Below are 12,155 nucleotides of genomic sequence, written 5' to 3' on the forward strand. Positions count from 1 at the left end.
TTTGAATATTAATATATGAATATGAACACCAAGGCGTTTCCAGGCCAGCCAAAGATATAATCTCTCCAGCCTGACTTGGGTCTGCCCCGGGGGCCAAATGCCTGGTGGCACCCTTGCCTCCATGGGTACCTTAACTCATCACTTTTGGCGCAGAGAATGTATTTTATGAACTAATATTAGTAGGCTGAAGCCTTTTACTTCTACTTACTTCCACTTTTACTATATATTAATATGCTTTTTTAAGGATCAAGACGTGGGTTTGTTTTTCCAGCTCCATTAACAGTTGTTTTTTCAGAGATCAGGGCCCTGTTTCAGAAAGCCGGTTTAGAAAACTCAGAGTTAAAAATGATACTCAGGGTTGAGTAACCCCGAACTGTCCAACTCGGAATATTTGGTTTCAGAAAGGCTGATAACAATTAGTTCAATCAACCCGGAGTTGCTTTAACCCAAGTTAAGCGCGCGCATAAAGCCCTGATTAGTGGAGCACAGATTAAGCGAGTCACCATGGAAACGGAGGGAAAGAAGGCACGATCAATGTATTTTACAGCGCTTGAGGCCGAAATTCTGATAGCAGCATATGCCGATAACAGCAAATTTTGCGGAAAAAAAGTAACACAGCCTCAGCTGCAAAAGAAAGGGAGCATGCATGGCAAAACATAGCCGACAGAGTCAATGCGTGAGTGTTAATTTAAACATTTATCTAGGGATTTCACCCATTTAACACGTTATTTTATACATTTCATTTTATTTTTATTTTATACATTTTATTTTGTGATGTGATGTGAGCGCAGGTGCAACCCAACAGGCCCCAAACGTTCCTGGCAGCAAGTAAAATGAAATATAAAAATATAGTCCAAACAGGTAAGGTGTAATTGTATTATGAGCCATAGTGCTTGGTCTGTTGTCCTATGTAATCAATTGCAGTTAGAGGCTACATTAATTTCTTTCTGTAAGCACTTATTGAATTATCTGAGCACATTACAAGTACATATTTGCTTACTCGGTATGCTCAAATGTGACCCGTTATAGCCAACAGAAAAAAGCGGAGGCCCGAAAAACAGGTGGGGGTCCTCCACCACCACCACTCACAGAGGCGGAGCAGTTGGCCCTCAGCCAAACAGTGGGCGCCCTGTGGCTGAAGGCATCTCTGCGGGGACATCCTCTGAGTCAATAACCCCGCAAGACACAAGTGCCTACATAAGAGGTTAATTACTATACTCCATTATATAATGAAATAATTTGTTAGTTTGAAATGCTACAGGGAACTATGTACCTGTACATTAATGCTGTGGAAAGACTTCCTGTTCACATAGTCTCCTTCATTATTGAAGGAGCAATGATTGGAATGTGAGTGCCATCTACACAGCCAATCACGCCTGGAACCCTGAAAATAAATGTAAAATCTAAGTAGTAGTTCAGTATCACCACATCATGAATTAGGTTTTGTTCATCCTGATACTGCAATTTTGTGGAATCCCTCTTTGATAAATCTTGTGGGTCTGTGACCGGGGAACCCACAAACGAGTACAGGAGATGTTTCAGTGCAACTGTAACATTCCTGACTGCCCGACAGACGGTAGCCTTGGAAACGTGCTCAGCGTCACCAGTATTATACAGAAAGCTCCCGTTGCAAAAAAACGAAGTGCAATACAAATAATATGTACAGAACTGAGAGAATGTCCGCGCATGTCTCACATGAGCAATATAAGGCCTGAGGATGTTATTCAAATAAATTATAGATTGTGCCGAAAAAACGGTAACGTTCACACAGAAATCATCAGGAAATGATAAAATGTCCAAACACGCTCTAATCACTCTCTCCCGGCGGAGAGCTCTGCGGAGAATTTGGGCTTCAACATCTACTGGCTCTTCAAGGAAGGGCACGCCATGTCTGACACTTCCTACAGTCAGATTTCCACAAGAGGCGGAGAAGGTCAGGGTTAGTTGAAGTAACCTGCTAGGGGGCAGGTTAGCTTCACGGAGTGTGTCGTCATAGTAACTCACTCAGAATTAATCTAAACTCGCTTTGTGAAACCGAAAACCCAGAGTTTTCGTTAACTCAGGGTATACTTACTCAGAGTTTGCACTAAACCGGCTTTCTGAAACAGGGCCCTGATGTCCTCACATCTTCAGCAGTAACGTTAATCCATATTGCACAGATAGAGAAAATCAGCAAAATTATTAGTTTTACTTTTGATATTTTGCCAGTAAAACAGTTTATGTCTCCTGAGGTCTTTCATTGTTTTATTGCTTTGCTAAAGTAAAAGAAAAAAAATCCCTGCCATCCTCATTGTTAGCTAATCATAAATCCATCACTGGATCACACCCAATTGCTATCACAATAATCATGTTTAATGTGTGAGCTGGTGTCTGATTTGTGTTTTCGTTAAATAAAAGACATCATCTGCATAAATGAATGCAGAAATCTTCATCAGAAAACAGAAAATTAAGTGTCTGATGCTAAAATACCACATATGTTCAAAAATTACAACTAAGGATCATTTACAGTGTCATATTTTTATCAGATATGTTCTTATTAGTTTGCGTAAGAATTATTAAACTGCATAGTGACAACCAAAAAAACTGGTTCACTCACACCTTAGACCGATGTTGGACAACATGCCTTCCTCTAATTTTAAGTCAGTCTTTGCATTTTTCCAGGTAACTCCCACAGGCATGACATGATGATTAAAAGTTTATGTGAAAATATTTTGACTTTTTAAACTACTGGTTTTTCTTGTTCTTTAGTTGACAGATATTGGATTTTTAACCTGTCAACTTATATGACAAGTCAGAACACAACAGGCTTTATGGGCCCTAAAAACAAACAAACAAACAAACAAAAAACCCTGAAATTAAAAGTTTGTGAAAACAGCTAATGGGAGTGAGCCCCTTTAAAGGCTCCACAAAAAGGTTAAGAATAACCCATGGATAACTACAACCATTCAGCCATACATGGCTTTCCAACTAAACTCAAGATGAAGACAAATGTTAACGTTCTTATTTTATTTATGGTATAGTCAAAAGCTTCAAGAAATTTAAATATTGAAATTTTTCTCCTACTGTGATAATAGTCACCCAAAGTGACAAGTGAGCTTAGTCAAAAACTTTAAAAAAAAACCCCAAAACAACAAAAAAGATTATGTATATGTACACGTGAATCACAACCCTCAACACACACCACAGGAGACTAGCTGTGTGAAAGTAATAGAAAGATATGAAAAGTGTCCAGTATTTAAACTATTTGCTTGTGTATGTGGTTCAGCTCTTAATTTTGCTGAAAGAATTCCAATAGGTGCAGCTTTTACTTTGGAGGTGGATTGTCTCTATGTTTCATTTTCACTGTATTTGAAAACTTTAACAGCTGCAAAAGAATTGTACTTCTTTCACTGTTTGTACTTTCAAAGGTCTAACAAATGTAAAACAACGCAGTTGTGGCCTCTATTTTCTTTATTGACTTAAGCAAGGAAAAGCCTTTAAAATTCATATTTACTACAAAGTAACACTATATGTCATCTCTATAAATATTACAGTATATAAACAAAAGGCATTATTCTGCAGTTTTCACTTGCTGACAGAAATTGTCCTGCATTCTGTGAACTTTCACTCAACATTTCAAATGCAGGATTGGATCTTTTTTTTTTTTATTGGTACTTTGGAGTTAAACTAAGTTTTGTTGAGACTGTCTTTTTTTGCAGGTTATTTTATAACCTTTGGGCTTAAAGCTGCCTTTCATTACACATTAGACCCATTTACACACAATAACATAGCAGCAAACTTGATTTATACAAATTCATACATCCTCAAATGTAATCCACGTTTAGTTATATATTTAAATTTCATCTGAAAATATAAAGAGTACAAAAAAAATTGTCAAGCTGTAATTAAAATGACCAGCTAAGCTTTATATGACTAGAGCAGAATCCCTCTATTGTAGCATTTGTGTTGTTTGTCCTCACTGTACTGCACTGTTTTCATTTATTGCACTGACTTGATGCCCGTGTGGATTGCTTTGCAACCTCAGATATTGAATGTTGGTAGTAATTTACAAACTCTGAGAGCCACCTATGCCAAAAAGACAATACCAAAGAGTCAGTTTTTTAAAATGACAACAGAAATGTAAAATCACATACAGTTGAAAGATTTCATAAAAAATCATTTATTTTAGGGTAAAAAAGAACATGAAATCAATTTGAAAATAAGCTGAAACAGTGAAGATGTCACAGATTGATCGGTTTTCATTGGGCATCAACATATTTACGTCTGGTCACATTTGCTCTTCATCAGTCAAGAGTTCAGATATTGCCCCTTCATACCACCTCAGAGGTTGCCCCATTAAGTTCAGCCCAAACAAATCTCCTTATGTGCTCAGCTGCTCCAACATGATAGGAATCTCCACTACTCATACAAGTCTCAGTGTGGCGACTGTGTGCTTGCTCCAGGAGACTCGGACCGCTCCAGCTTCATCCCTCCATCTAGTGAACTTGAGGAAATTGAGGTGGGTAGCACAGAGCTCTTAGTCTCCAAAGATGAAGAGGCAGATGAGGGCAGAGACACGACTATGTACTTCTGCAGAGGTCGTGAAGCTGTGAGTCCAGCTCCACTGCCAGACTCCAGTTTTACCAAAGGCTGCAAGGTAGATGTAGCACTGGGAACAGTACTAGTTACTGGTGAAGCTGACTGTGAAGAGCTGAGAGTTATGACCTGAAGAGAGACAAAAACACACGCAAGCAGTTGTAGATTTTAGAGAGAAATGACATCGACAATCATTGACAGCAATCTTTATTCAGTGAGTTTTGTCGCTGCATTTCCATTTTGTAACACTAAGCATTTATAAAATGTCAAATCTGGCACATTATCATACATTATTGTGGCTGCTTAAAAAATGACAATATGAAGGCCAAGTATATGAGAAAGGCTTCATGCCTTTCCACAAAGACAGTTTATACAGATTTCCTGGAGTGGTGGTAAAAAATAAAATCACCTGCTGAGTTGATGCGGCTCCTGCACTGGTTGCCATAACAATGTACTTAGTAGCTGGGGGAGATGGCTGTGATGGAGTACCAGGTCGTGGCGACATCAGTGTGAGGGAGCTTGGGACCTTAATGATGCTGGGAGTGCGAGGACCTGATGACCCACTTAGCCCGCTTTGCGAGACTGAAAGGGTGGGACGCGGCTGCAAGAAAGTGTCATTGCTTATTATTAAACACAGGCAAACATACTAGTTACTAATATTTACCAAAGGCACTTGTAATAATGTTGCCATTTTAATTCTGAATTCTCTTATTACAGATAAGGTTTTTTTAATATACATTCATTTATATTTTAAGAGCCACGTAAATGGAATGATGAAAATCTTCATTCTATCACCTCAGAAACCTGTCAAAACTTAAGCATGCTGACTTAGAAACTTTTATAACCTCATGCATGGTTTACTGCAACTCCCTTTTAATAGGGGCTGGCCAGGGCATTCTGTGACGCCTGCAACTGGTGCAAAAATGCTGCCGCACGGTTTTTAACTGGTAAAAGAAGATTTGAGCATATTACTCCGGTTCTGGCCTCCTTACACTGGCTTCGAATTGAATTTAGGATCTACTTTAAAATCCTTTTACTGGTTTTTAAATCCTTAAATGGTCTGGTGCCTGTATATTTGTCTGATCTGCTGAAGCCCTATGTCCCCCCTCATTCACTCCAGTCAGCTGAGCAGCTCTTGCTTTATAAGTGCTATATAAATAAATTATGGTATGGCATAGGATACTTGGGTGATAACTGGGTGTAAGTTATACCTGAGTGATTGTTAATGTGGTTCTGTTGACTTGCTGAGCTTGCAGTGCTGCTTGAGTCCTGGCCTTCATTACATGGGAGCAAAGCATGGGTCCGAGATAACCATAGTCTGTGCGATACTGGTCCACGTTGTCAGGCTGAGGTCGTAACTTGGCAATAACACTGGCACAATGTTTCTTTGTAAAAGGAGAAGAAAAAACAAAACAAAACACTTTAATAACAATCTCAGGGTTTATGGGTTTGGACTGCTCTAGTTTACAAACTGTAATGTATGAGACTCAGAAAAGTTCATATATTACCAGTAGGAGGCTTTGAACATGTTCAGCTCCTATCTTATCAATATTAGAGACCACTGGTCCTTCCATCACTGCTTTGATGCGAGCACCCTCTACAGCAAGCCGAGGAATTATCAATGTCTTTATCACCTACAGAGGATAAAAGATAAAAACAGCAGGTTGGTTTCACTGCAACAGAAAGAACAAGAAGAAGCAGAGAAAACAAAACCCCACTCACATCTGATCCCAGTTCCGCAAGCCCAGCGATGCAGCCGTACCGTGTCGTCCACTGTGTTTTATCATCCAGCCAACTCTGGAAGAAGAAGAAAAAAGTAAATTAATGTGTTTTGCTGTGTTTACTTAGTGTTTGGTTGCCTGTTCTGAAATCAGGCCAAAAAAGCTACAAAGCCTCACTGTGAATCACATGAGAATATTCAACTATTGTGTCCTGGACTACTGGATGTATCTGTGAGGTAAACGCTACTAGTGAGACTTAGTAACAGTTAATTAGATAATAAACCTATGTAAAAATGCAAAGCACAAAGAAGAGCTTCAGCACGCTCCAGTCATCTTGTTTTCACCCTCAAAAGCAGGAGATTACCAAGTTCACACCTGCCTACACAAAGCTCACAAAACAGGGCCAGTAAGATTTAATCAGACTAAAGAGCAAACAGGTAAATACACCCTCAAAACATGTTAAGGAAAGAAAAATAAAACTAGAGAGGAGACTTTTTAATAAACTGGAAATTAGTACTTACTTCTACTTTAATGAAACATTAGGTTATTGATCTTTATTAATAATCTTAAGACATACTTGTACAACATAGCTTGATGTATGCCTGCACTTTTACAACATCATCATTTAGATTATGAGAAAACGTGAAGCTATTTAGTTTTTATTAGCACCGCCTATACTACACCATGTGCACTTCACAGTATCATTTGGGGAAATGAAAGAGAAAAAGAACAGAGATAAATGGAATGGCTGCTGAAAGAAGAGAATTAATTTGTAATTTTTCAAATATTACAGCCAAAATGATTAAATAAATCCAGACAGCCTGTTTAATACTTGGGTGATAGAGGGTTAAACAAATTTATAGTCTATTCCAGCCATCATAAGATAAAAGCTGGTGTTCATTCTGGACAGGTCACAAGTCTATCGCAAGGATAACAGAGCAATAGACACCCATTCACATCTATAGCCATTTTTTTTTTACTGCCAATCACCCAAACCCATGCATGTCTTTGAATTGTTGCAAGATAGGACTGCTCTGTGCACTTCACTACCACACCACCATGATCCATGTAAGAACATGAACCACGGCAGCAGGTTTTTCCTGTATGTACACAACATCAAAACATCTTCAATATGGGAACAACATGTTTATTTAAAGAAAGAAAGAAAGAAAGAAAGAAAGAAAAAATTCACCTTGGTAAAAGTCTTGGTAATACGAGACTGAATGTTGTTGGTTGTTGTACTGAAGGTTTTACAACTTTGGGCCATAAGACGAGCAGCAAAGTCCCGTAAAGCCCAGTGGTTGTCAACATCCGGTCGCAAACACAGCTGCTTACTCACAATACAGGTGACCACAGCCGGGATGAGCTCATGAAGCTGTAGATGCAGAGATAAAAAAAAAAAGGGGGGGGTTTAATTAGAATATCACATTGAAAGTATGTTTTGGGTTACATGCTTCATAAAATAATACAACATTGTGTGTGTTTCCATCACTTACGTATTTTTCCAGATACAGGGTGGGGTTATCCATCAGAGCTTTGACCATCCGCATCAGATAAATCAGAAGAGCCAAGTTGTTTTGCACCACGTTTACACGCACCTTTGAAGAGAGCCTAAGGTCAGCACTTTGAACACAAATATTCTCAGGGATTTTTTGTGAGGTTTAAGAAATTTTTAAGAAGAGAAGATGTTGATAATATGCTTACGCCTTCAGAAATAAATGTGCTGAATCTTGGAAGCATCTGATAAAGTCCAGGATCAGTAGCAATACTCTGTAAGGCTTCCTGTGTGAAATATTTTGAAACATTTTTAAAAACAAAAGTCAAGTGACAAACTGGCCTGGAATAACTTTTTGATAATATGACAAATTTAGACTGCACTTTCCTCTCAGCATCAAGGAGTCCTTACTTTTCTATTTTATAATATGTTCATTAAAATCAAAATAATGTTATTCCTCAACCCATTTTAAAATAAGTAACAGAAACAACTACATTAGAAAAAAAAATCCCAGATGTAATTTTTTGTTTTGTTGCTTCTAGAAATCCATGACTCTGTAGGACTCAACTATCACCATGTAAGTAGTTTAATGTGGGGCCAGAGTCTGTCCACAAACACACACACAAAGCGCACAGAGGCTGCGCCATTAGATTTTCTAGGCATCCAAAACAGCAGCGCTTGTTCCTGTGATCCCCATTAAAAGCTTTACTGGGAAAAGGCTAGCTTTAGTCCTTCATCAAACCACCTGATCAACAAGCTCCAACATGAAGGAAAAGAACTTTGTAGCTGCTCCATCCACCGCTGTCAGTTTTGGACAGAAAATTGTAAATAAAACCGGATGTGTGCAGATGACACATCTGTTCACTTAGTCTGGCATGAAGATTTCAGTTTGCTGAAAGCTGACAGCAGAAAATGAGGATATGCTTACTTTTTTTCTTTGGACCCACCACAAACTCCTTTAACAGCTTGCACACACACATACTCAGTCATTCACTAGCACACTTAAACTCAGTCAGAACTCTTTTTTTTTGCCTCCTACTAATTTAAGAAATCCTTCCAAGAAAAAACAGTAAAGGACGTGTTGTTTTATGCCCTAGTTTAAGTTATATTATACTTTTTTATTTTTATTTTACATTACTCTAGTTGTAATTTTTTCTCATTAATAAAACAAAACCATTACTAAAATATTCAATAATACAAAATCCTAATATAAAGTAGAGACAGGACTTACAGCTCTCTTAGCTTCACAGGATCCAACACATGCTTCTGTGATTTCCTTGTAGTAGAGCTGCTGTTCAACAGAAAGCTCATGAGTGCTGCGTGGTTTCAACCTTATTAGACCCTTTTCCTTTCCTGAACAAGATGAATACAGATAGACATTAAAAAGAAGCATTATGAAGGCAAAACTGAAATGAACTAAAGCAGGGAAATGTAAGAGGAAAATGAAAAAGTCAAGACACTGACCTTTACCGTCAGGAGTTGTTGTTCCCTGACTCTTGCCTTGAATTGTACCTTCCTCCTCCTGACCAGGTTTGACTACTTTGAGAGGCTCTGTAGATTCAGCTTTCTGTTGCTCTTTTGTTGCTAAAAAAGAAAAAAGAAAAAAAAAAAGATATATAACATGTCTAAGTCTCTCCTCCAGAGATTTAACTCTGTGCTTTAATAGAAAAACATCTGGTCAGAGCTAACCTGGTGGTGGATTTTCTGGAATAGCTGGTTGCATCCCCTCAATACTTAACCAGTGAGCTGGTGATGAACAAACAAGCACAGAATAGAAGTTAAATATACCATTTGAGAAAAATATACAAAAAAATAAAAAATAAATATATTGACTCTGATTACCTTTAAGAGACACATCTAGTGGGACTCTGGGAAGAGGTGTGTTTATAATGTCACTGAGGTCAGCTTCCTTTTCCTCGTAGAAATGAAGCTCTCTTCCACCGCCACTCGCAAAACGAAAAGGGATAAACTCTTGCGACTGGAAGCCATACAGGGGCTGTACCGAAAGGAATTAATTGAGACTTAATCTTTAAGTGACTAGTACTTTGAGAACGGCCATCAATTACACAATGAAGTTCATTGACGTACAGGTTATTGTATTAGTAATGCTATATTATATATAGAGACAGAATATGACACAAAGGGCTACTGGCCACAGAAAAGTAAAAGGTAACTGGGCCTAAAGACTAACGGGAGAGAAACAAGCTTTCTGTGATTCTATGATTTTTATTTCTGTGTTTTTGTGGTAATCTTGGATATCTTAGGTTGTCTCATTACTGTCATATATATCCTATCATTAAAACATTGGCTTCTAACAACTAACAGTGTCTCGAAAATAATTTAATAAATAAACAAATAATATAATAAAAAAAATAAAAAAGGATGATTGACTCAAATGCATGACTTTTAACTTGTCTATTTTGTAGGCTGAACACTAGTGCTAATGTGACTTAGGTAAGTGGTTTCAGGCTCTCCCCTCCTGTGTTTGAGAAATGCTCAGGATCAGAAAATGTGTGTCTCACAGGTGCTAATGAGGTAAGAAACATCATCATCATCTGCAGCTTCCCAGCACACCGTGATGTCACTGTCTGAGAAATTAGTTACCCTAAGGTCTGAAGGAGGAGGCACCTTCACTAGAAGAAAAGAATAATGTGTATGGGAATTTTTAAAAATGGGAAAGCTACATTTTTATATCTTTCATTATTAATAACATTTACAGTACTGTGCAAAAGTCATGAGCCAGACGCTAAAGTATTTCATTGGACATTATCTGTTTTTTCCAATCCTTTTTAATCCAGTTCTTGTACCTGACCGTTTTCTGAGTAATGTTTTTGTTTGTTTGTTTGTGTAAACACTTTGCACTGACCATTATTGGAGAATTAAAAAGCACCTAATTCAAGGAATATGTGTACACATAACAGAAAACTTGGGAAAGAACCAATTTTAAATCTTTAAGCACTTTGTTACTAGCGGCCTGTCACAAAAACACATTTTGTATAATGGTTTTTTTTTTTTATCTTGTTAATAAAATGTATACAAATGTGCGTGATTAATCACAATGTGTTAGTGTGTAATCACCCTGAGACATGCATGCCTGTCTGTAAGAGTCAGATCTAAGCCACTTCTGATATGGAGATGCAGCCTGCAGATTCTGTCCAGATTATCCCAGCTCTCTTCACTATATATCCAGGCTTCACTTATCAAATCTGTAAAATTCAAGGCTGGTCCTTAAAAGTTCCCAACAATGCAAAAACTGCATAGCCACACCAGTCCCAGCGTTTCCCACCGCAGCAGCTGTGAAACGAAGGAGGAGAAAGGATGAATGAGTCTTTGCTTATCGGCTCTCCGCTGTCCCCCAAGCTGGCGTTGTTCTTGGTAGCCATGACAACGGAGATAGTCCCAGCTTTATAAATACAGGCCCCAACACCCCAAAAAAGAAAAAAAAAGAAAAGAAAAAAACATTGGGATTCCCTGCGCAGACCAGGAATCCCCCTAGCAGACTCAAGTTACAGAGAGGATTTGAAGTGAGTGAGTGTGTGAGTGATATTCCCTTCACGATCATGCGATCTAACATTACAACCCACAACACAGGAAGGCGAACCATTGCTGATGCTTTTGCTCCTTAAGTCCTTTGTTTGGCCTGCTAAAATGGCGCCCGGCGGCCACGCCCCACCCCTGTCGACATCATCATGATGATCAAAGGCATTTCATATGCCTTTGATCTGTGAATCCTTAAATAGGGGTAAGAATCCCATACTTTCATGCAGTTTACTTGCAACACTTGAGATTGGAGCATTCAGAGGTACGCCTGAGAAACGTTTTAAAACAGTTGAATCTTCAACACAGTCACTTCAGCAACACTCCAACATGTCTCAGAGTAGACACGGTGGCTTCACTACAATGGACCACCAAAATCCAGAGCCAAATTCGGAAGAAACTCATTTCCAGCTTCCACTCAAGAGGAAGCCAGGCCTGGATTATGTTGCACAGAATTGCAGAAGTGCCGACAGCTGTTTTCCACCAAGGAAAAACAGACGAATCCGTGAAGAAAAACCTGTGTTGAAAAGACAATACAGTCAGACTTCAAAAGGCGGCAAAAACAACTCTGAGAGCTACTCTCCAGAGAGAAAGAGGATGCGAATAGACACTGAGAAAAAAGAAACAGCAGTGACTCCGAGCATCCAAAAAAGTTGGACGCCAAGATCTATCCAGCACCAAGTTGAGAAAACGGACGTTACGACCTCGAGCGATACTTTAACCTCTGAAATCACACCGAAATACAACAAAAGGCCAGAGCAAGCAGCAGTGACACAGAGCAGCCAAAAAAGTTGTTGGCCAAGTATTATCGATCTCCTTGTTCAGAA

General features: G+C 38.7%; 1 protein-coding gene across 1 annotated transcript; it reads right to left on the minus strand.

Annotated features, from left to right (window-relative positions):
• Positions 1-4,294: 4,294 nt before the first annotated feature.
• LOC100700537 (transcription initiation factor TFIID subunit 6) lies at positions 4,295-10,353 on the minus strand. Its single transcript, XM_025911027.1, has 13 exons — positions 10,314-10,353; positions 9,634-9,787; positions 9,481-9,537; positions 9,256-9,375; positions 9,023-9,144; positions 8,001-8,078; positions 7,793-7,894; positions 7,489-7,671; positions 6,298-6,372; positions 6,084-6,209; positions 5,787-5,960; positions 4,985-5,176; positions 4,295-4,704 (listed from the first exon to the last, which is right to left on the minus strand). The coding sequence occupies exons 1-13, from the start codon at positions 10,344-10,346 to the stop codon at positions 4,414-4,416; spliced, it is 1,707 nt and encodes a 568-aa protein (XP_025766812.1). The 5' UTR covers positions 10,347-10,353; the 3' UTR covers positions 4,295-4,413.
• Positions 10,354-12,155: the final 1,802 nt, after the last annotated feature.

Source organism: Oreochromis niloticus, linkage group LG10 (assembly GCF_001858045.2).
Source record: "Oreochromis niloticus isolate F11D_XX linkage group LG10, O_niloticus_UMD_NMBU, whole genome shotgun sequence".
Taxonomy (NCBI): domain Eukaryota; kingdom Metazoa; phylum Chordata; class Actinopteri; order Cichliformes; family Cichlidae; genus Oreochromis; species Oreochromis niloticus.

What these genes read in the sequence shown, in the direction of transcription:
- LOC100700537 (XM_025911027.1), bottom strand. Translation starts at nt 10,346, where the DNA reads ATGATGATGATGTTTCTTACCTCATTAGCACCT. An exon ending in TTGCGGAACTGGGATCAGAT is followed by an intron (nt 6,210 to 6,297) that starts GTGAGTGGGGTT and finishes TATCCTCTGTAG; the next exon opens with GTGATAAAGACATTGATAAT. An exon ending in ATGTTCAAAGCCTCCTACTG is followed by an intron (nt 5,961 to 6,083) that starts GTAATATATGAA and finishes CCTTTTACAAAG; the next exon opens with AAACATTGTGCCAGTGTTAT.